General features: G+C 36.7%; 1 protein-coding gene across 3 annotated transcripts in view; it reads left to right on the top strand.

The window, feature by feature from the left end:
* The window catches only part of fam189a2 (family with sequence similarity 189 member A2), a 39,941-nt gene extending 17,224 nt beyond the window's left edge, over window positions 1-22,717 (top strand). The window contains exons 4-12 of one of the 3 annotated variants that reach the window (XM_039750754.1): window positions 970-1,089; window positions 1,683-1,790; window positions 1,871-2,004; window positions 2,850-2,979; window positions 12,041-12,098; window positions 13,419-13,550; window positions 15,994-16,280; window positions 22,104-22,317; window positions 22,613-22,717. In XM_039750754.1, the coding sequence (XP_039606688.1) occupies window positions 970-1,089; window positions 1,683-1,790; window positions 1,871-2,004; window positions 2,850-2,979; window positions 12,041-12,098; window positions 13,419-13,550; window positions 15,994-16,280; window positions 22,104-22,304 (1,170 nt within the window). In that variant the 3' untranslated portion in view covers window positions 22,305-22,317; window positions 22,613-22,717. Of the gene's footprint in view, window positions 1-969; window positions 1,090-1,682; window positions 1,791-1,870; window positions 2,005-2,849; window positions 2,980-12,040; window positions 12,099-13,418; window positions 13,551-15,993; window positions 16,281-22,103; window positions 22,535-22,612 lie in introns of those variants that run through there. The other 2 variants (XM_039750755.1, XM_039750753.1) reach the window with 2 other exon arrangements.
* Window positions 22,718-22,964: the final 247 nt, after the last annotated feature.

Raw genomic sequence — 22,964 nt, 5'->3', positions numbered from 1 at the left:
AACCAGTATATTTCTGTGCATATGAGTTTTCTGTTGCAGCTTACAAAGGGAAAATAAATGTTAGTGGTAAGCTGAAATATGGCACATTTCTCTGGGAGCAGTTAACGTTTTAACTGAACTGAAAAGCACTGTTTTTCCTCTGGTTTCCCTCAGCCCTGACCACAATAATGCATTGCTGGAAGAAAAGATGTAAGGATATAAATTATTAATTTAGTTAAAAGTTTGATGAATCTTCTTTAAATGATTACTTTTTGCTTTAAAAAAAGTATTTATTATTCACTACATTTATTGTGAAACAAACTTTAAAAACACTGCTAGTTCTTATTATTCAGAAAAAAACAAGCATAATAGAGACATTGACAGACAGAAAATGAGAGCACTGTGGTGTGCACTGCTCATATTCATGAATTGAAAGTGTGATTTTAACCATTTTTCATCTTTTGTGATGTTATATTCTAGAACAAAAATTTCATGTTAGATTTTGTGCTCTCTTTAGTGAATAACTGGGGGTGCTATTTTCTCTTTTTCTCACTTATATAACTCCATATATCATCTATGTTTTATTTAGACTATTCAGATCAATAAACTAAATTGACTTACCTTTTCAAAGTTATCTAAGTCAGAATAAATTTCTAATTTATGATGTACCAATTTATATGCATGTTTTCCTTGTGAAAAGACAGTATTAAGAATTAACGAAATGTTGACAATATCTGGATAATTTTTCATAAATGTATTTAGTAGCCCTTATTTTACTTGCTCTACTGTTTCAACAACAATTTCATTAAAAATCATTTGGTTTAGGCACTTAGGCAGATCAAGATTTAAACAATCATATTTGGTTACACATAACAGTTTCTCTGCACCCCCTGTTAAAAGCAATACAACTTGTTTTTACATTTGAACATTATGCTGAAAGCTCAGTATTTGCTGGCCTTAATAAAAGTTTTTCATATTTCATTTATTTAGAGTGAAGATAATGCAATTTGCATGTGCTGTGAAGATACCCAGAGTGCTAAATGTACAGATGATAAACTATTAAAGTTGTTCAGAACTCATTCTTGCAGTACTGTGCACATCCTTTTGAAGGTATAAAAAGAAAATGCATATTTGCATGAACAAAAAAGGAACACAATTTGATTATTCATTGCGTAGTCCTTTTAGTTTATAATCAGTTGCAGTGTATAAGACGAGATGGGACATATTTATTTGAAACTACTGCCAACTCTTCAGTCTGATTCCAGTTGTGCAGAGTTTATGTTTTGTAATCATCATACCAGGCCACACTTCCTTGGTACATAATTCCTAATTCCATAATTCAGACAACAAATTCTTATCAGAAATGGATTTAGGCTTTTGATATTTTAATATTCAAGTATAAAATAGTTTAAATGGTTTTGACCAAATACCGGTCATTTTTATGTTCTTTTATCAATGTTTTTTTTGAATACTGATTTAGAGCTAGCATATTTATTTGTACAACCATTATTTATATTTTGACTTAACTGTAAAACTATAAAATATTGGAATAATTCTATACGTTAGGTCACCATCTTATGGTTATAGCATATTAAATGTCTAGTTATGACATCCAAAGGAATTAATTTCTTTGAATTTCCAGTTTGTCTGATTTGAGAAACAAAATAGAACATGTACATTTTCAGTTTTCTGGTGTTTTGTAGAAAGTGCTTTTTGGACTGTGTGCCTTAAATGCTTTAAGCACGGCAGTGTGCATGGTAGCAGCTACACTGTTATATCTACAGATATTCAGAACAAGACGACCTTGCCTGGTGAGTGAAATTAAGAATGCAGATTTGTTTTGGCTTGTATTAAAAACACATTTCCAAAAGTGAGTTAATTTCCTTAATAGGAAGAACCCCGCCTGGCTGTGGAGGAAGTAGAAGAAAGAAACCAAATTCCTGACCCTGATGAGTTTGTTCCTCCAGCACCTCCACCCTCCTATTTTTCTACTTTTTACTCATATACCCCACAGCTTGCACGCAGGTATATATTTAATAACACATTAAACCCATCTTCTATTGGTATACTTTCTGAGGAAGTCATTGGTTTATTTTAAATCAATTAGTCAATGAATCAATCAATATTTATTTTATATAGCACCATTAATAGCATGCAACGACACAGAGACTTTTATAATGTAAGCAAGCTTGTGATACAGAATGAAACATGAAAACTAATCAGAGCCACAGAACCACAAATAAAATCCAAAAATAAAGCTTTGACAGATGCCTGGAGGTGCCAGGAAGTATAACTGACATGAACTAACATGAACAGACAAAATGAGCTACTAAAATCAAATACAGCAGCAACAGAAAAAAAAACAAGGGTACATAGCAAAAGTGAGACAAAGTCATACGTAGTAAAGGGAACATTTTAGAATTTATGCTAAGCTTTTATAGCAGCACAAGTTGCAGTAATATATAGCACAGTGTTTTCATCCATAAAACAAATAAACATCACAACAGCGTCCATGAATTTGTAGGCCTCTCTCACCTTGGACTAAGTCAATGTTAACAATTCTATAATTAGAAAATGATGTGTAAAAATGTGATCTACAATTATATAGTTTACCCTCTGACCATTATCTCTCTGCAGATTTTTTATAGTAATTTTTTGTAAAAAGTTTTCAGTTTTAGAATTTTGATATTTATGTTAAGCTTATACAGTTCCAACATTAAACTAGTTATGCAAGAGTGATTTGTAGGTTTAGCTTAATAACATAAGTCTTTTGCTGAAATTCTGAATTACAAATTTAGTTTTGCTTAATCTGCAATGAATATCTGAAATATTCAAATGGAATAGTGTACTCTTTATGTTTCCTTTACTAGGCTGCTTGGCACTGGTGTTATTCCACTTCCACACATTTATGGAGCCAGGATTAAAGGGGTTGAGGTGTTTTGTCCTTTGGATCCACCACCACCATATGAAGAAGTTCAGAGATCAACAGGAGATGAAGAGGTATTTGAAGCCATTTGATTCTTAATCTAATACAGAAAGCCTGTATCTGTTCATTTTCTTGAGCATACTTAAAATGAAGTATTTATTAAAAAGGAAAGAGTCTTCTTTGTCTCATTGTTCACTAAACAGTGATAGCCAAGAATGTAACTCCAACTAGAGCTATTGTATGCAAATTTAACATCAGTTTCACCATATAAGCATCAATTTAGTTAGCTTAGCTATTCGTTTTGGTGGTTTTTCTTTAACCAGAGCACTGTCTTAAATTATTCAAGCAGGGGAGACAGAAAAAGAAAAAGAACTTTTAAAAGAATGAACAAACACATGGTAAACTTGAAAATGTTTATTAAAAAATGTTAGCAATTTAGTGTAAAAAGTAAGAGCAATATATAAGTAAACATATTTACTATTCCTGCTTCCAAATTTGTTTTAAGAGGTTATTATATGAATTTGAAGTTAAGATGTTTCAGTAAAGTGTTTTCTACATTATTGAGAGATTTTGTTAACACTAGAATTACCAGAGCCTACGAAAAAACTCGTAGATCCGTACCACTTTAAATCGCTTTGCTCCTCTCCGACAGCGTCTTTTGTCCTGTAAATGTGTCAATAAGCAGCAAGCAGCCTACTATCACATCCCCCACCGCTACACAGTTTTCTCAGCTCAAGTCTGTTTACCTGTGTGTCAGTTGCTTAGAGTTGTATAGAGTGAGAAGTCAAGCAAAATGACACCTTTTATGAATACTATATCGTTATTTGGAACACATGCATTTAATGTATGTTCTGTGTCTACATAATTCTATGTAAACATATCGTTAAAACAGAAATGTTTTTCATGTTTTAGTAATAATTGACAAAATGTAGACATGAAGTGTATAATGTGTAAAGCCTGAAGTTCAAGTATCAAATAAACACTTTCACAAAAGGTACAAATATAACAGAACAAATGCGCTTCTATTCAAGAATATAACTGCAGAAAAACAACCTGCGTTAGGGTGCGACATCGACAAGCATTTGCTACGATCGCTTCGGTGGCATCGGTATCAACTGTTGACTGATAATCAAAACTCCACGGGTTCAAGAACGGACGAGTCAGTTTTGAGAAGTGAGCTGCTCTTATTCTTACTAGAATAAAAACATACAGTATGTATGATTTCAGTCTGTAACAGCTGGTGTAAATGTATGATACTTGTAAATGTTAGCTTTGTTTTTTTTTATTCAGTTTTATTCTCTGTCGCGTTCACGATTGCACCTCCCTCCCTGAATTTGACACTGCTGTTGACACTGCTCTTTTCACATAAAGACGCACTATAACAGTGGTGAACTCAGATCATGGCGATGGGTCTGCATCGGGGAAAGAATGCACTTTTGCCGTTGCTATACTTTGTATATGTACACAGAAAGCTCTGCAGTCTACTTGTGACTTTACGCTGTAGGAAGTAAGTAAGTAAATAACTAAAGGTAAATAAGTAAATAACATTCGATCTGGCTCTTATATACAAAGTACGACAGCTTCCACCTTCAGGTATAGACTCTTCAGTACGCAAGCAACTCTCCACGCTAGTGTTTAGATCTGGACGGTGCATGTGCCCAAAACACTAACATTTATATGTTACTTACATAAAAGCCAGATCGAATGTTATTTACTCATTTACCTTTATTTTTTTACTTACTTACATATACAAAGTACAGCGTCGGCAAAAGTGCATTCTTTCTCCAATGCAGAACCGTTGCTATGATCTGAGTTCACCTCTGTTATAGCACTTCTTTATGTGAAAACAACATTGTCAAATGTTAGTGGATGGTTGGTTCGTGAATGCGACTGAGAGAATAAAACTGAATAAAAAAAAAAAAAGCTAACCTTTACAAGTATCATACTGTGGAGGACTGCCGGCTTCGTGCTCCGGCCCTCACCCCAGGCGCCAGGAGGAGCTCTCCCGACAGCAGGATCGTGCCCCGCTGGATACCTTGGGGGCCACCAGGAGTCGCTGTGGGGGGGCTTATGGGCTCTTTTGTGCCTTATGACCCGGGAGTACATCACAGTCATGTGACGGGAAGGAACGACGTGCTCCCGGGTTGAAGTAAAGGACTAACTGCCCTGACCCGGAAGGAATAAGGAACTGTGGACTGTTGGGACAGGAACACCTCCAGATCAGGGGCTATAAAAGGGCGGTGCCTCAGTCCAGACGACAAGCTGAGCTGGGAGGTAGAGGAACAAGTGTCTGGGCGAGGAGGAGAGTTTATTGTTGGAGAGAATAGTGTTGTTTTTGTTTTGAATGAGTAGTGTGGAGGGTGCTTTGTGCACATTGTTATTAAACAATAAAGAGTCTTGGACTTTTACCTGGTGTCTGGAGTTATACCTGAGGGTTCTAGGGAGCACTAGTGCCCCCTACTGCCACAATACATTTACACCGGCTGTTACAGACTGAAATCAAATGTATGTTTTTATTCTAAGATAGTAAGAATAAGAGCAGCTCCCTTCTCAAAACGGACTCGTCTGGTCTCAAACCCGTGAAGTTTTGATCAGTGAACAAAATTAAACCACAACAGGTGAAATGTAGAAGTTAGCCTCTGTTAATTTTCAGTAGTTCCTTGCTAACTAAACAGTATTACAAAATGCTACGTGATAGCTTCTTTAGCTTATATGATAAAATGTTGAGACTGAAAAACCATAAATTATCTTGTACACTGTATTATAACTTGAATCTTCAATTTATTTAAAACTAGCAAAATACCTGCTCTTCGCAGCGGAGAAGTAGTGTGTTAAAGAAGTAATGAAAAAGAAAAGGAAACATTTTAATAATAACGTAACATGATTGACAATGTAATTGTTTTGTCATTGTCATGAGTGTTGCTGGCATATATATATATATATACTGTATATATATATATATATATATATATATATATATATATATATATATATATATATATATATATATATATAGCAAAATACCCGCTTTGCAGCTGAGAAGTAGTGTGTTAAAGAAGTAATGAAAAAGAAAAGGAAACATTTTGAAAATAACGTAACATGATTGACTGTAATTGTTTTGTCATTGTTGTGAGTGATGAGTGTTGCTGTCATAAATATATATATATATACACACACACATATAAACATATATATATATACATATATACATACATATATACACATACATCCACATATATATACATATATATATATATATATATATACATATCTACATATACACACATACATATACATACACACATATATATATATAAACATATATATATACATACATATCTACATATATACATATACACACACACACACACACACACACACACACATATATATATACTAGCAAAATACCCGCGCTTCGCAGCGGAGAAGTAGTGTGTTAAAGAAGTTATGAAGATGAAAAGCAAACATTTTAAAAATAACGTAAGATGATTGTTAATGTAATTGTTTTGTCATTGATATTGAGTGTTGTTGTCATATCTATCTATTTATATATATATATATATATATATATATATATATATATATATATATATATATATATATATATATATATATATATATATATATATATATAGCAAAATACCTCGATTGGCAGCGAGAAGTAAAAAGAAAAGGAAACATTTTAATAATAACGTAACATGATTGACAATGTAATTGTTTTGTCATTGTCATGAGTGTTGCTGGCATATATATATAAATATATATATATATATATATATATATATATATATATATACATCTATACACATATATATACACAGTTATATATATATACATATACACACATACATATATATACATACTGTATATATACATACTGTATATACACATATACATATCTACATATATACTGTATATACACATTTATATATACAAATCTACATATATATATCCACATATATATATATATTAGGTGGGACTCGATTAAAAAAATTAATCCAATTAATTAGAGGCTGTGTAAGAATTAATCTTGATTAATCGTATGTAATCGCACATGTAAATTTGCCCCAAATCGCAAATGTTTTTTTTAATTTAAAAGTGTTTTAGTGGGCGACAGAATCAAATAATAGACATGTACATGAATATTGTAAACTGAAGCTGTTTTAATTTCTGAAAAAAAAGCCTTTAAACTGCATTTGAATTCAAAACAGAAACAAAAATATCATCCCTGGTTAAAATTGGGCAGACTTAAAAATAAAGTGGTAGTTTAAGTACTTTAAGTACATTTTCAGAATAGTATTGTCTTTAAATAATAATAACCAAAATTTCAACATAAAGTGCAGTTTTTCTTCTGAAAAAAATAAGTCAGAAACATAAAAGGTAATTTGACCAACTTAATCTTTAAACTCTGAGTAACCTTAGCCAAAATTATTTTGTACATTAGGCTAAAACAGTGTGATCATTGAACATTTTGTAATTAGATGTATATAGAATTACTAACGGTCACGGAAGTCCAATGATCCCCAGTAAGAGCCACAAAGTCCGCTTTCTGTAATGCATCTAATTTTGCTTGCTTTTCATTGTGCACAAAACCATGCTTTTATCAAGGCTTCGCTCGGAAGTCGAAATGATCAGTCGTAGGAACGCGCTTTATTCCGACTCTAACATTTTTGTAGCTGTGATGTGTGCATCAGTGTAATGGATGTACCAGGAAATGATGCATTGACAAAAGTTCCCGTTTGCTTGGAATTGAAAGTGTGATTAAATGCGTTATTTTTAACGCGTTATGGAGTACATGCATCGAAGCTTCTCAGCTGTGCTTGTGCTAATAAAGGGAAACATTTTAAAAATAACGTAACATGATTCTGCGTTAACCGAATATTTTTCATACGTCCCAAACCAAGGAGATGCGAAGGTAAAATGAATCAGTAGCGCGTACATACTCAGTGCATCCCTCTCGGGAATCGAACCTCGAATGTCGGCATTAGAGGAAGACTCTACAATTGAGCCACAGCATGTGGCTTGTCTATCGAGTATGTACTGTAGATAGGGGTATATATATACATTTAAATATATACCCGCGATCGCAGTGGAGAAGTAGAAGTTATGAAAAGAAAAGGGAACATTTTAAAATAACGTAACATGATTGTCAATATACAGTAATTGTTTTGTGAGTGTTATTGAATGTTGCTGTCATCAAGGATTTGATTATCATTATTTCTTTCAATCAGGGTCGTATTTGTACGATGTGTTGTGTTCAAGTTACATTCCGTGTTTGTCAATCGTTGTAAAGATGACAGGTTTCATTCATCGATTCGTTTCTTACTGCATCAATAAACAGCTCGTCTTCTTCTTTATCTGAGACCTGACACACTGCATGCACGGGTTTTTTTTACACTGTCTTCCTTTAGCGGGACATTGACTTTTTCCACCGTGTGCTTTGTTTCCACAGTAGCTGCATTTATGAATATGCTTATCAGGCGCTTCATATTTTTGCTGCCTTTTCAACTGTGTAATTCGGTTTTGTTCAGCTCTTTGGAACTGTTGCTTTTATCTGTGCACTGCGCCAGTTCACGTGAGCCACTCGGTGTACTTGCATCGAAGGTTCCCAGCTGTGCTGGTGCCATCTCGTGCTATGTCCATAGCTTTATTTAATGTTACCTTAGTCCTGGCACTTAAAACTTTCTCTCGCAGTTTCGCTGAGTTTGTGTCAAACACCACCCTGACCATCTCATCTTCCTCTCCATAAGCACAGTCCTTCACCCGTGAATATTTACCCGTGGCAGTTTGCTATTGGATTGCCGCTGACGGACGGCCTTCTATGGGCAGGCACTAAATTACAAACGCCAGCGGCAGCCTGTCTATGAACTTAATTTAAAGTGTAGGTTTACATCGTGCTTTGTTTCAAGTAGCAGAACTCGCTTCTTATTGTTTCGCTGCCTTCTCAATTATATAATGCATGTTTTCTTGAGCGTATTTTTGAGGTCTATTTGACCATTATGCATAGAATTTCGAAATGAAACCTGCCCAACTTTTGTAAGGAAGCTGTAAGGAATGAGCCTGCCAAATTTCAGCCTTCTACCTACACGGCAAGTTGGAGAATTAGTGATGAGTCAGTGAGTCAGTCAGTCAGTCAGTGAGTCAGTGAGGGCTTTGCCTTTTATTAGTATAGATAAACATGATCTGAATCTAAGAAATGTATGAAAATGCATTATATATTTAATTAACATTTGTACTTTATTCACACTGTAATAAGACTCAGTCACGATCATAAAGGTTTGGGGAATTATCAACCCTGTATACTTGGAAAATTGTGGAAAAATAAGAAAACATCTTAACAGACATGAGGTCAGTGCAGAAGTGGGCTGAGACAAGATGGTGGAGGATTTATATAATGGGAATAGGAAGAGGTGGGATCTTGATTGAACTGGAACTAGAAGTGGTGTCATCATTAGGCGGGACCTTGAGAGACAGAAGTGACGTCTTTAGGAGGCGGGTTATGATGAGGGTCTGCAGAAAGAGAATAGGAGAGAGTATTATTGGACAACACCAGCCCCTGGCTCAGCTGAAAAACACTTACTTTTGAGCCCATAAACTGTCTCCCATGCAGATGTGTGTGACAACACCTAAAAATAAATGAAAATTCATGGTACAGTATATATTAATTTACCACATGATATTGATTTCTAAATTGAAGAGCATCTTATGTATTTTAAAAAATAACAAGCCCGCTCTTGTATTTTATAATGGAGCTAATAGGTACCTTGGTCCAAATGTATAAAAAAAACGCTCCATTATAAAACACAAGAGCGGGCCAGTTAAGTTTTTAAATTTATAAAATATGTTTCACCGTAGAAGGCAATTTCATGTGATAAATTACTATATGATATGTGAAGAAATACCCATCCATCCATCCATTTTCTAACCCGCTGAATCCGAATACAGGGTCACGGGGTCTGCTGGAGCCAATCCCAGCCAACACAGGGCACAAGGCAGGAACCAATCCTGGGCAGGGTGCCAACCCACCGCAGGACACACACAAACACACCCACACACCAAGCACACACTAGGGCCAATTTAGAATCGCCAATCCACCTAACCTGCATGTCTTTGGATTGTGGGAGGAAACTGGAGTGCCCAGAGGAAACCCACGCAGACACGGGAGAACATGCAAACTCCACGCAGGGAGGACCCGAAGCGAACCGGTCTCCTAACTGCGAGGCAGCAGCGCTACCACTGCGCCACCGTGCGCCAAGAAATACCTTGACTTGAAAAATACCAAACTCACTCTTTAATGAATTCTGACAACAGTTTTAAAATAATAATGAGATGTATTAAGGTTTCTAGGCAACAGTCTGAGTAGAACAGTGCAAAAGTAACAGCCACAAACTAGAAATTAAGATTTTAATATATTCTTGTTCATATTTTTATTATTTCATCCCAAAATTAAATATACTCAAAATGGATTGAAGGGCTGTGTCAGCGTGTATCTGCAAATAAGAAAAAAGTAAAGGTTATTCCAATGCTAACAAAAGAAAGGAAGATTCCATTTCAGCTACAGTATGTTGCCTTCATCAGGTTTCTTTTCTTTTTTTCAGTTTGAGTATAACCAATACTTTTCTCCATTTATTAACAATATATCTTAATTAGTTTACTTTGTAGTAAGAAATAATAGTAATGAAATTTTATTGCAAATGATTTTATATTGAAATTCATTCTAATCATTTTCTTAATTAATGTCCACTAATTAACTTCCTTTGCCTTCGTTTTAATTGACTTGGTATTTAAGTCTCAGACACCTCAAGTATTTCTTTTTTTTCTTAATTAGCAGCCAAATGATAATGAGATGCATAACGAGCCAACTCATGACCTGCTGACTTGTGGACCTCACATAATACCTGAAACTAAACATTTACATTTCTAATCTGTGCTGTTCTGTTCTGTTAGTCTTTTTTATGTATTTGTTGAACTAAAATCATGCTGAAGAGTTGAAAATTAGTTGTTCTGTTTCTCCTGTAGTCAAAAGATTAAATTCTGTTTGTAGTGACAGCTATTTTATATAAAGTGTTATTGGGTGAGTGTACATATTCTTTGTTAACTTTGGAAATCCCAGTAATTATTTCTGATGTCCATTTAGTATTCTATTTGTTTTTATGAGATATGAATTATATAATTACTCATTTATGTGTTTAAGGCTTCCCAAAGTGTCCCTGCTGATATCTTCGGATTTGCAGTGGTCTCAATAAAAATTAGTCTGAGAGGTGATAAATTTAATGAAGTTGTCATTTTGTAAAATGAAGGGGTTCAGTATTTCATAGTGATTTCAGTTCCAAAATAAATGGAGAATTGTCAGAGATAACAATTGCATCCTATTTTCAAGATTTAAGAAAGACAAAAATGTTGTTGCCAATAAAGAAATTCTCAATTTGCGAATAACTATCATGTACTGTAGAGAATTAATATTCTCTTGAATAAAGGCAGAGACATCTCTGTGGATTTGGTTGGATAGAATCATTCATGAAGTTTAAAATTATTGCAGCAGTTTTAGATAATGCTTTGGCAGCTGTTGTTGTCTCCTGCTATTATGAGTTTGTATGAGCTAAGATTTGGATCATAAATTCATTATCATCTAGGTTCAGTACATGTGTGTTGACCTGACCTGTTTTAGTTTCTCTAATTTCCTCATCGCCATAATATAGTTCCCTTCAGGATTGTCTGTAGTTTCAGAAGCAATTAAAAGGAATTACCTGGTGTATCAAATTCACATACATTGTGTCTTCTTATTAAAGTTCGAGTGAAATACAGTCCAGTTTCTTTTTCATCAAAGAAGAAGACTGGTCCTTAGTAATTAGGTGTATCTCTGGTCTCATAGATGTGACAGTACTGTTTTTCTTTTAAGCTCATAATTCATACCTTTCACATTCCAATTTACTAACTTTAATTAACAATCAGTATTCTGTGGTTCTGTGTCTTTGGTTTATGAACTGTAAAACGTTTCAGCAATTATTGCATCATCAAATACACAATTAATTCTAAACTGAGTGTGGCCTGCATTTGTTTTTGAGCTAGTCACTTATTTTTACGATATAGCCAGGATAAATTGTGTTTTAATTCTTTTTTCTTTTTGTTGCATAGATTATAGGACCACAAGGAAGATCACATGAACCTGCAGATTCTGATGTTTCTGCCAATGGTAAATAAGTTATTTCATTGGGTTTTTTTAATGCATTGGTCTTTCAGCATCTTTTAATTCTATCGAAACAATAACAGCAGTTTAAAATAAAGTTTTATGAATGGCATATTAATTTTTTTAAATGTATACAGTTAAAAGTTGAAAAAATTGAGAAAGATGTTTTGGTAATTGATATCAACAAAACTAAATCTATATGTGCTACTTTTTGTTAAAGGGAAATTTGGAAAAAACAGTTGTGTTGTGCGCGGCACGGTGGTGCAGTGGTAGCACTGCTGCCTCGCAGTTAGGAGACCCGGGTTCGCTTCTCGGATCCTCCCTGCGTGGAGTTTGCATGTTCTCCCCGTGTCTGCGTGGGTTTCTTCCAGGTGCTCCGGTTTCCTCCCATAGTCCAAAGACATGCAGGTTAGGTGGATTGGCAATTCTAAATTGTCCCTAGTGTCTGCTTGGTGTGTGTGTGTGTGTGTGCCCTGTGGTGGGCTGGTGCCCTGCCTGGGGTTTGTTTCCTGCCTTGTGCCCTGTGCTGGCTGGGATTGGCTCCAGCAGACCCCCATGACCCTGTGTTAAGATATAGCGGGTTGGTAAATGACTAACTGATGACAGTTGTGTTGTTCAACTTACGTAAAAAAAATAGAAATTATTTAAAAGTATTAAAATTAGAAATTATTCAGAGCAGTTGATTGTGGTGCACTTTAGCAGCATTTCCTATAAATTATATGTGTATACTTCACTACAGAATAGGTGTGGGATGCTAGCTTATGATACAAATATTAAGCTCATGATACAAATCTAGCGCGTGTATCTTCCAAAGTAAACATGGGAACCCTTTGCTGCTACAACAACAACAACATTTATCTATATAGCACATTTTCATACAAACAATATAGTTCAAATTGCTTTACAAGATGTCAAAATGAAAGTTTCAAGAAAAGAAAAAATAAACAAGATCAGGTAACAACATTAATGAATAACTAACAAAGAAAAAAATGAATAAATCTTTTATAGATCTTATACAGTTTTGAATTTTGAAAATTAGACTTTGTTAAGTAAGGCCTGCATCATGTTCTAGTGCTACCCCCTTCTGCTATTGCTACCTGGTTATGTTGTTATAGTCAATAAGTTAACAAGTTACTCTTGTCTGATATCACACAAGAAGATTGTGGTATTCATTTTAGAAATAGAATTGACTTAGGAGGTACATTTTATAAGTGGTGCTCAATAATGTGAAAAGAATGAACTCTGGGTACTGCATGTTTCCAGAAGGAATCAGTTAAAATGTTTCTCTCTTAAAACAAGAATAGGTAATGTGTATTTTCTCAACAGGTTATGATTGCACTGGACCCCCAATAATTGTAGTTCACCCTCAGTCTTCTATGACAGTTCTTAGGCAGTTTCACAGGCAAATGCTGAAAAGATCAATCAGTGACCCTGCATTGCTGGATATGTCTACCACAGGTAACATCTTGTACTCAGAATGACTGCTGGGTTAGCAAATGTAGGATAAGGGCATCCATTTAATACTGTGGTCATCGTCATCACTTTTTATTTAACCAAGTGTGACGAAACATGCATAGCAGATTTATCTATTTTAGCTTCAGAATTGTAGGTGAATGTTTCTTTCAAATTGGAGGTTTGGTAGTTGCAAGCACCATTTGGCTTTTTGGTGCATATTTATGATAGCAGAATAATTGATAAAATGGTAAGGTGTCTAACTAAGAGGATTAAAATATTGCTTTATCAAGGCAGTTGTGAAGTTGAACAGCAGCTAAGGTATATTTCTGACAATGCAATGTTAATGTTGAAACAAAATGTTTCTTAAAACACTTAGAAACTCTTTGGAATAAAAATCCCACAGGGAACTTCAGAACTGAGCGTGAGTACTGGTGTTCTATAAAAGTTACTTTCTGCTGTCTGATTTTGTGCATTGATGCATACTGTTCATCTTGGATTTAATTAAGTAGTGAAAATATAACATTCTGTTACTTATTTAATTTATTTAAAAAAATGTATGCAACAATCAATACAATTAGTGTTGCACTACAACATAGTGTTTCTTCTTATTACTGATCTTTGTGTCTCACAGCCCTATAGGCGATTTCTAGTTTACTCCTTTCTTACAGAAAGTAATCAATTCAGTCATGTCTATGGATTTTCATTCAAGAAATGCTCATTCCAGGTTCAGTCACAGCATATCAGTCATTTTTATTTTGGGTTTGAGTAGAACTTTCTGCAAATCTACATTTTTGTAAATGTTCCGATGTGGACCAGCTTCAGTGTTTTGGATCATTGACTGCTGCATAACCCATAGACAGATGGCCTGACATTCTAATGAAAAATTCACTGGTACAGAAGAGAATTCATGGTTACTTTAATGATGGCAATTCATTCATTCATAAATGCAGCCAAGTATGACAATACCACCACCACCATCCTTTGTCACTGTTGTGAGGTTCTTGGTTTTCAAAGCATTGTTACCTTTTCTCCAGATTTATCAGGATCCATGTTGGGGAGGACAATTCACTTTTAATTTATCTATCCACTGAAATGTCAAAGTTCACCAAAGTCCATTTTTGTACATCTGGTGTCATACTTGATCTTATTAGTGATTACTGGTCTCTACTTTGCTATAATGGAGTCATAAACACTGATATTTTCAAGGTGGGAAATACTCAGAGATCTATAAATTCAATAATAAAGTGAAACAGAACCAGGCTGAATATCTGTTTCCAATTTTTTTTTTATTATACACTAAAGGACACTACCCTACATTATTAATATTTATCAAGTAATGGGTATTTGTGAACTTACCCATGGGAGAGCATGGGGGGGTCATGAGGTCGCTGGAAAGGGGTGTGTGGCGCTCCCGATATCTATGCAAAAGGATGAAGGTCCAAGTTTTTAGAGTCCTGGTGCTTCCTGTCTTGTTCTATGGTTGCGAGACATGGATGCTATCCAGTGACCTGCGACAAAGACTGGACTCCTCTGGTACTGTGTCTCTCCGGAAAATCCTTGGGTACCGTTGGTTTGACTTTGTGTCGAATGAGCAGTTGCTCATGGAGTCCCAAATGAGGCACTTTACCTGCATTGTGAGGTAGCGTCCGTTACGGCACTACGGCCATGTGGCGTGTTTCCCTAGGGTGATCCAGCTCGTAAGATCCTCATTGTTGGTGACCCGAATGGCTGAATCAGGTCAAGGGGTCGCCCACGTAACACCTGGCTGCAGCAGATAGAGGGTCATTTCCGGAGGGCGGGACTGGACCGCGTGTCTGCCTGGGGGGTTGCCAACCAGAATCCTGAATTGCTCTTTTCTGTTACATAGCTTTTTTCTCAGTATTAAGCATGGCTTAAGGTGATGTCATATCACGCTAGTTCTAGTTGTAGAGCATGTCTCATTGCTGGACTGTGTCAGTTTACACAACTGGACATTGCCAGGCACATAAAATTACACGACTGCATGCATGCAATCAGTAGCGTGCCACCTGATGGAACCTGTACTGTACTGAGGATTCACAGGTTCGACAAGTTCATTTGCCGTCTCTGCCCTTTTTTCCTATTCTGTTTTGGTACATAAAACACAAGACACCAGACAGAGGATCTTCTCTTCTGTTTGTGAGGCCCAAAACACGTGTCTTATTCCACAGTGCTGCATTGTATGCATTGTACTTGTAGATGAGCAGTCATTGGTTGTCAGTTCTCAGAGCAAGTTGCAAACTAGTTGGAGTGAGTTTCTGTGTATCTGCTTTTATAAAGCAAGCCGCTGACTGCCTCTGCCTGACTATGATTATGTGAATGATATTTATGACTGAAAATCAATGGGAAAGTTGTCTAATGTGAAATTTAGCCTTTAATCATCAATCACCACCATTATTCTACTAACACTTGTCTTTTTTTTCCATAGTGAAGAGCTGTGAAGCAGCCACCCAGACAGAGACACGTCCAGACCTATCAATGGTCACCTTACGGCATGGAAAAAAGGGCAGAATTCGTAGAGCAGCAAGGCCCAGGTCAATGGTGGATTATGAGACATACAGAGACACAAAGGAGATAGTTGCTAGATTTCTAGAGCAGACGCCAAACACAATGCCACCTGAGGTAAAGGAGCTGGTTGAGAGTATAAAGATTGTTTTGAAGTCTGATGAAGAGCACATGGAGGAGGCAGTTTTGAGTGCAAATTTCATTGATCAGGTGAGTCAGAGAATAGCTTTGAGAACACCAGTGTTACTGAAAGTATGAAAGTGCATCATTTTAGAACATTACAGTATTTCTGAGACATCAAATTATATTTGGCTGACTATACTGAGCTTACTGCCAGACACAGCAGCTTCTTGGCTTTGGCTTTTTGACTCTGCAGTTCTAAGCTGTCCCAACTTTCTCCAGTAGAATTTGTTTGGTTCTTTATCTTTACTATAAATACATTTTCCTTTTCTAATTCTTCTTCTGCTTCCTATAGTATGCCCCTTGGTAATCAATCATTTTTTTGTAGCTGAGAACACTGTTCACATAGTGATTTAGAATACATTCAAAAGTGCAATTCAGAACAATAAACTTTATCTTCATGTGTATACCCCTGTGGAATTGAGCTGACGCTTCTGAATTCTGAAGTTATGTTTGTATAATCTTTTAAAGACAAGAGTATTTTTTATTTTTTTCACAACACTAAGAACACTGTATTTGTTTTAATATTCCACCCTTTGTATGATATACAGCACGGGTGTCGAACTCCGGGCCTGGAGGGCCGCAGTGACTGCAGGTTTTCATTCTAACCCTTTTCCTAATCGGTGACCAGTATTCACTGCCAATTAACTTCTTTTCCCTTCATTTTAATAGCCCTGCTTTTAAAGATTCAGCCCTCTGAATTGATTCTTTTCTTCATTAAATGGCAGCCAAACAGAAATGAGATGTGAAACAAACCAACAGATGACCAGCTAAATTGGGGCTTCAAATGCCAACCTATTTCACTCCGACCAGTTTCTTAATGAGGAGACGATTCTTGCTGTTAATTATTTAATTCCATGGCTTGTTGCTGCTCTCATTCTGCCACAGCAGACATTTCCAAAACTGTTGATTTTCTGTTTTTTCTAAGAGCACCATCAAAATATTTTGGAGACCTGAGAGATCGGCCTTACTGATACCTTCACCTTTATTTATTTTCAGATATTGTGTGATGGGCACAGGGGAGCTGGTCATGTGGCAGCTTGTTCTGTGTCTCATTATTGTTTGGCTGCTCATTAAGGAAAAAGAGACAACTAAGGGGCCTGAGTGAAGTCAGTTAAGATGAAGACAAAAGAAGCAGAAACAGGTCACTATTTAAGAAGATGGTTAGAATGAAAACCTGCAGCCACTGCTGCCCTCCAGGACATGAGCTTGACACCCCTGATCTACAGTATGTAGTTCAGTATTACTTAAGCATATAAGCATTCTCTAATATAGATTAGCCCTTGACATGCCGAGGCCCACAAGCCATAGGCACTCCAGTCTGCTTTAGGGTGCCCCAATGTATAAGACCTGTACGTCTCTCTAGGTTTCTGATAAAACTACATGCAGTACAGTTGTTGTTTTTCTAATTCTAAAGAAGTGAAGCAGGAGGAAGCCATGCAATTCATAAACGAGTTCAGGAGGTAATTGGTTTTCGATTTTTTATATTAAAAAAATTCCCTAGGACCAGGTATGAGAGCTAGTCAAATAATGGTTTGTGCTTATTGATCTGAGGTTTGTATCACTTTAAAAAATAATATATATGTAGGATTCCACAGATGGATGGGAAATATTTTTGCACTATGGTATATTATGTTAACATTTTAGTTTTCATTATTTGACTTTTTCGGCTTTCATTCAAAGTCAACAGATATATTCTAGTATATTCCAGATTAAATGAAGCTATGTATGTAAAAATGTTAGTTTTTTATTATCACCTGACCTTATTTTTCTTTTATTACATGTCAACAAATAAGGTATATTGTAATTTATACAAAATGAATGAAATAATATGCGATAACAATACAAAAAGTAAAAAGAACGTGTCCCAAACCTTTTGAACTGGGACCTAAAATGTTCATATTATTCCAAAAACAATGTATTTACAATGTGAGTTTTCCAACAAGTGATTCAAGTTTATGCTATGATAAAAATGATTTATCTTTTATATTTTTTAATCCACACTATATGACCAAAACTATGTTAACAGCACTCCAAATTTGTCAACGGGTGCACAACATCAAGCAGATGGCCTTGCGTCTCTGTTAACAAACACCGGCAGTAGACTGAATTGCTCAGTGGTTTAAATGTGGCCACCTTTACCACAAGTGAGTCTGCTCTGCCAGATCTGCCCCGGTCAGCTGTTAGTGCTGATGTGGTAAAGTGGGACGGTGTGTGAGCGCATCGGTCCTTATTCACCAAATAGCAGCAATCAGCAGTACATTAGTCTCTGAGCACTTTCTTCATGTACTCTCTTGTTTTCACAAATTTGAAAAATGTGCATTTTAGAATACTGTATTACATCAGCTTTGACCAGAACAAGCTGTTCACCAATAAGGCCTGTCAATCCGAATCACCCAATGACACTGAGTGGAATTATGAGAGTTCTTCAAATATGCAGCACTTCTTGGTAATTTTTATCCATTGGTTTATTGCTGTCTGTCTGAAGGAAAAGATCCTAATGTTTGTGTGATTTAATTAATTTACACTTAAAAAGTGTCTTTTTATTATCTTATTGAAGAACTCTTTATAAAATATTAGCCATAATTTACAGTATTCATTCACATATCACCCGTTGATCTCTCAGTGCACACAACATTTCATTGGTCATTATTCTTTTAATAATTTTAGCACATTGCAAGTGACATAAATTCATTGCTGACTTCATAATTAAAACATCTTAACCTGGAAGTTATTAGGTGGGTAACAAAACCAAACAAGAAAAGAAAATTGTACAGTAAGAAAGGGTGCAGTTTACATGCATGGCATGACCCAATAAAGCTGATGAGAATTGTTTATCTGTTTCTGTCTCAAATGATCATTGAAACTTTAGAATTTTGGCAGATCTTTATTTTGATTTATCTAATCCAGCTTATCCACAAACAGATATTCTGGAAAATTCATTTTCCATACGCTGTTTCACAAACAGAATCCTTGGAATTGGGGTTCTTGGTGTCATTTGTGATGCAGCCAAAACAATTTTCATTTTTAAAGACAAGCATAACATATTTTGCCTCTTCTTGCATTCATTAAGATTGTCAAGATGGCCTAATATCCATGTCATTTATGAGAGATATCTATCACCTCCTGCAACACTGGGCACTAAAGCAGGTACAGAAATACTGCAGAGTTAGTCGAGTGTTTGGATGTGGAATACCAGCAGAAAGATCCACAGCCACTCAGAGTCGGCCAGAAGTCCCAGTTTGTGACTCAGCGTAGAGCTCACCACAGCATGAACCTGCCACCCAGAGTATAAAACAGAAATGGTATTGGTAGTACATGCTGCCAAGACAAGAAATAAAACAATCATGTTATTAAAAATTGAAATATTTCAAAACAAGAATCTTCTTCTTTTTCTTTCGGCTGCTCCTGTTAGGGATCGCCACAGCGGATCATCTTCTTTCATAACTTTCTGTCCTCTGCATCTTTTCCTTTTACACCCATCACCTGCATGTCCTCTCTCACCACATCCATAAACCTTCGCTTATGCCTTCCTCTTTTCCTCTTCCCTGGCAGCTCTATACTTAGCATTCTTCTCCCAATATATCCAACATCTCTCCTCTGCACATGTCCAAACCAACGTAATCTCACCTCTCTGACTTTGTCTCCCAACTGTCCAACTTGAGCTGACCCTCTAATGTCCTCATTTCTAATCCTGTCCATCCTCGTCACACCCAATGCAAATCTTAGCATCTTTAACTCTGCCACCTCCAGCTCTGTCTCCTGCTTTCTGGTCAGTTCCACCGTCTCCAACCCATATAACATAGCTGGTCTCACTACCGTCCTGTAGACCTTCCCTTTCACTCTTGCTGATACCCCTCTGTCACAAATTACTCCTGACAGTCTTCTCCAGCCATTCCACCATGCCTGCACTCTCTTTTTTACCTCTCTTCCACAATCCCCATTACTCTGTACTTTTGATCCCAAGTATTTAAACTCATCCACTTCACCAACTCTACTCCCCGCATCCTCACCATTCCACTGACCTCCCTCTCATTTACACACATGTATTCTGTCTTGTTCCTACTGACCTTCATTCTTCTCCTCTCTTGAGCATATCTCCACCTCTCCAGGGTCTCCTCAACCTGCTCCATACTCTCGCTACAGATCACAATGTCATCTACAAACATCATAGTCCATGGGTACTCCTGTCTAATCTTGTCTGTCAACTTGTCCATCACCAATGCAAACAAGAAAAGGCTCAGAGCTGATCCCTGATATAATCCCATGTCCAACTTGAATGCATCCGTCACTCCTACGGCAGACCTCACCACTGTCACACTTCCCTCGTACATATCCTGTACAACTCTTACGTACTTCTCTGCCACTCCCGACTTCCTCATACAATACCGCAGCTCTTCTTGAGGCACCCTGTCATATGCTTTCTCCAGGTCCACAAAGATGCAATGCAACTCCTTCTGGCCTTCTCTAAACTTCTCCATCAACATGCTCAGAGCAAATGTTGCATCTGTGGTGCTCTTTCTTGGCATGAAACCATACTGCTGCTCACTAATCATCACCTCACTTCTTAACCTAGCTTCCACTACTCTTTCCCATAACTTCATGCTGTGGCTCATCAATTTTATTCCCCTGTAGTTACTGCAGTCCTGCACGTCCCCCTTATTCTTAAATATCAGCACCAGTACACTTCTTCTCCACTCCTGAGTCATCCTCTCACTTTCCAAGATTCTATTAAACAATCTGGTTAAAAACTCCACTGCCATCTCACCTTAACACCTACATGCTTCCACAGGTACCAACGGCCTTTCCATTTTTCATCCTCTCCATAGTTGTCCTTACTTCCTCCTTGCTAAACCGTTGCACTTCCTGATTCACTGTCTCCACATCATCCAACCACTTCTCTCTCTCATTCTCTTCATTTATCAGCCTCTCAAAGTACTCTTTCCATCTGCTCAACACACAAGAATACGTTGCTATAAATTACATTGCCCCTTTATCCATGACCGGACTAAGCATTACCACTGATAGATGGACAGAAGTTTAAAACAAAGCAGCGATAACTAACAGAGTAAAAAATCAATGGTGGTTTTCTCAAATAGAACAACATTAAGTATGTGCTAAATGATGCAGATAACATCATCAAAGGAAACTGCACCAAAAACACATGGGATGGGGAAACAGACTCAACTACAGTTCAAATGCATTCATTTATTTTTTTTATTTTGAGACCATCTTATCTGTTATACGTTCAAGGAGAGCCAGTGCCTATCACAACAGCAGCTGTGCAAGGTGGGAAACAACCTTGGTTGTGCTGCCAGTTTGGCCATGACAGTGCACTGTCTCATACAGCACAACGCCGTCACCATTCAAGACATGGCAGCCCTTCAAACAGCACCTTCTTATGCCAGTTTATGTATTTTCCTCAGCTGACGAAACAAATGCAAACCATGGCTCTGATCCTCACCTTCTCGGAGATTTTCACCCTTTTTAACTCCACCGTGGCTTATGTGAGCCGGTCGACACAGAGGACTTGACTCAGTTTGTTCACAGATCATTCAGGGCAGAGAAGAAAGCAGGATATGATGTGCTCAACAAAACTGGGTTTAGAAAAGACATAAAGCACCCTGAAAAAACTGATTGTGCTGCCAGCCTACCGCTAGTGACCCTCAGAGTGGTCCTGACACAGACCATGGTAGTAACATTGTGAAGCTGAAGATGTGCATTAGAAAAATAGTCAGCATCATTGTCATGGTTTCATTTTTGAGTCCAGTTTTACTACAGCAGCTCTTCTTGTCGTCCCTTTTCACAGTTGTGGTACTTAATCTTTTGTTTGTTTACTTTGAATCTCTGAAGGCTATAAGTTCCCAGCAGCATTCGTGGACTGTAAACACATTACCCTGCATGAGGCGCCCCAGGCTGATTCATCTCCAGAGCTGTGGGGACCTGAGCACATTCACACAGGCAAAAGCAGACCACCGACAGGGAGAAGGCCAGCGGGCAGAACCCGAGCGGCCACACAGCCTCATCGGACTGGTGCAAGAGACCGCGTTGTGATTCAGGCGAACAGGTACAGTAAAGGAACTGATAATCCCAAAGAGTCGGCCCTGGTAGCCGTCACCTTCGATGAGCCAAAGAAATAAAGGTTTATAATGTTTGTATCATTTATGAACAAAAGGTAGTCTTAATAATCAAGAACTTATTTAACTTTTATTGTTAATGCTGGAAATCAACACTGTAAATGCTCCAGTTTGATTGTTAATAAAGCTAAAAGTTTCAAAGTTAGACATTTTCTGTTTATAATATGAACAAAAGTATTGCAAGAATGAGAGAATCTAAGCTGTCTTTATTTATTGATCTTCCAGCAGCTTGCATGCTTGAAACAAGCTAAAAAGGAGCCTTTCAGGTCAGAGTGCCCTCAAGTCGCAATGGAATGGTGGGCTGCAGGCCCTACAGTGCTTTAAATTATTTACCCGATTATTTGGTTGCATCTCAGTTCACTATGAATATAAAAGGTAAAAAAACATCTTTAAAATAAATTATGTTCTGATTCTGAAAAAGGGTAAGGTTTATGTAGGCCTCACACGAGTGTTTTGTATTTGACTGGATCTCTTAACAATTTTCTGTCATCTAAAAAACAAAAAAAGTAAAACTTTGTGTATATTGTAATTAATCGTATAGAAGAAAAAGTGGATGAGACCAATGAATAATTTATTG

Source organism: Polypterus senegalus, chromosome 4, assembly GCF_016835505.1.
Source record: "Polypterus senegalus isolate Bchr_013 chromosome 4, ASM1683550v1, whole genome shotgun sequence".
NCBI classification, from domain to species: domain Eukaryota; kingdom Metazoa; phylum Chordata; class Cladistia; order Polypteriformes; family Polypteridae; genus Polypterus; species Polypterus senegalus.
The sequence above is the reverse complement of the archived record's forward strand: the minus strand, read 5'-3'. Positions and strand labels throughout refer to the sequence as shown.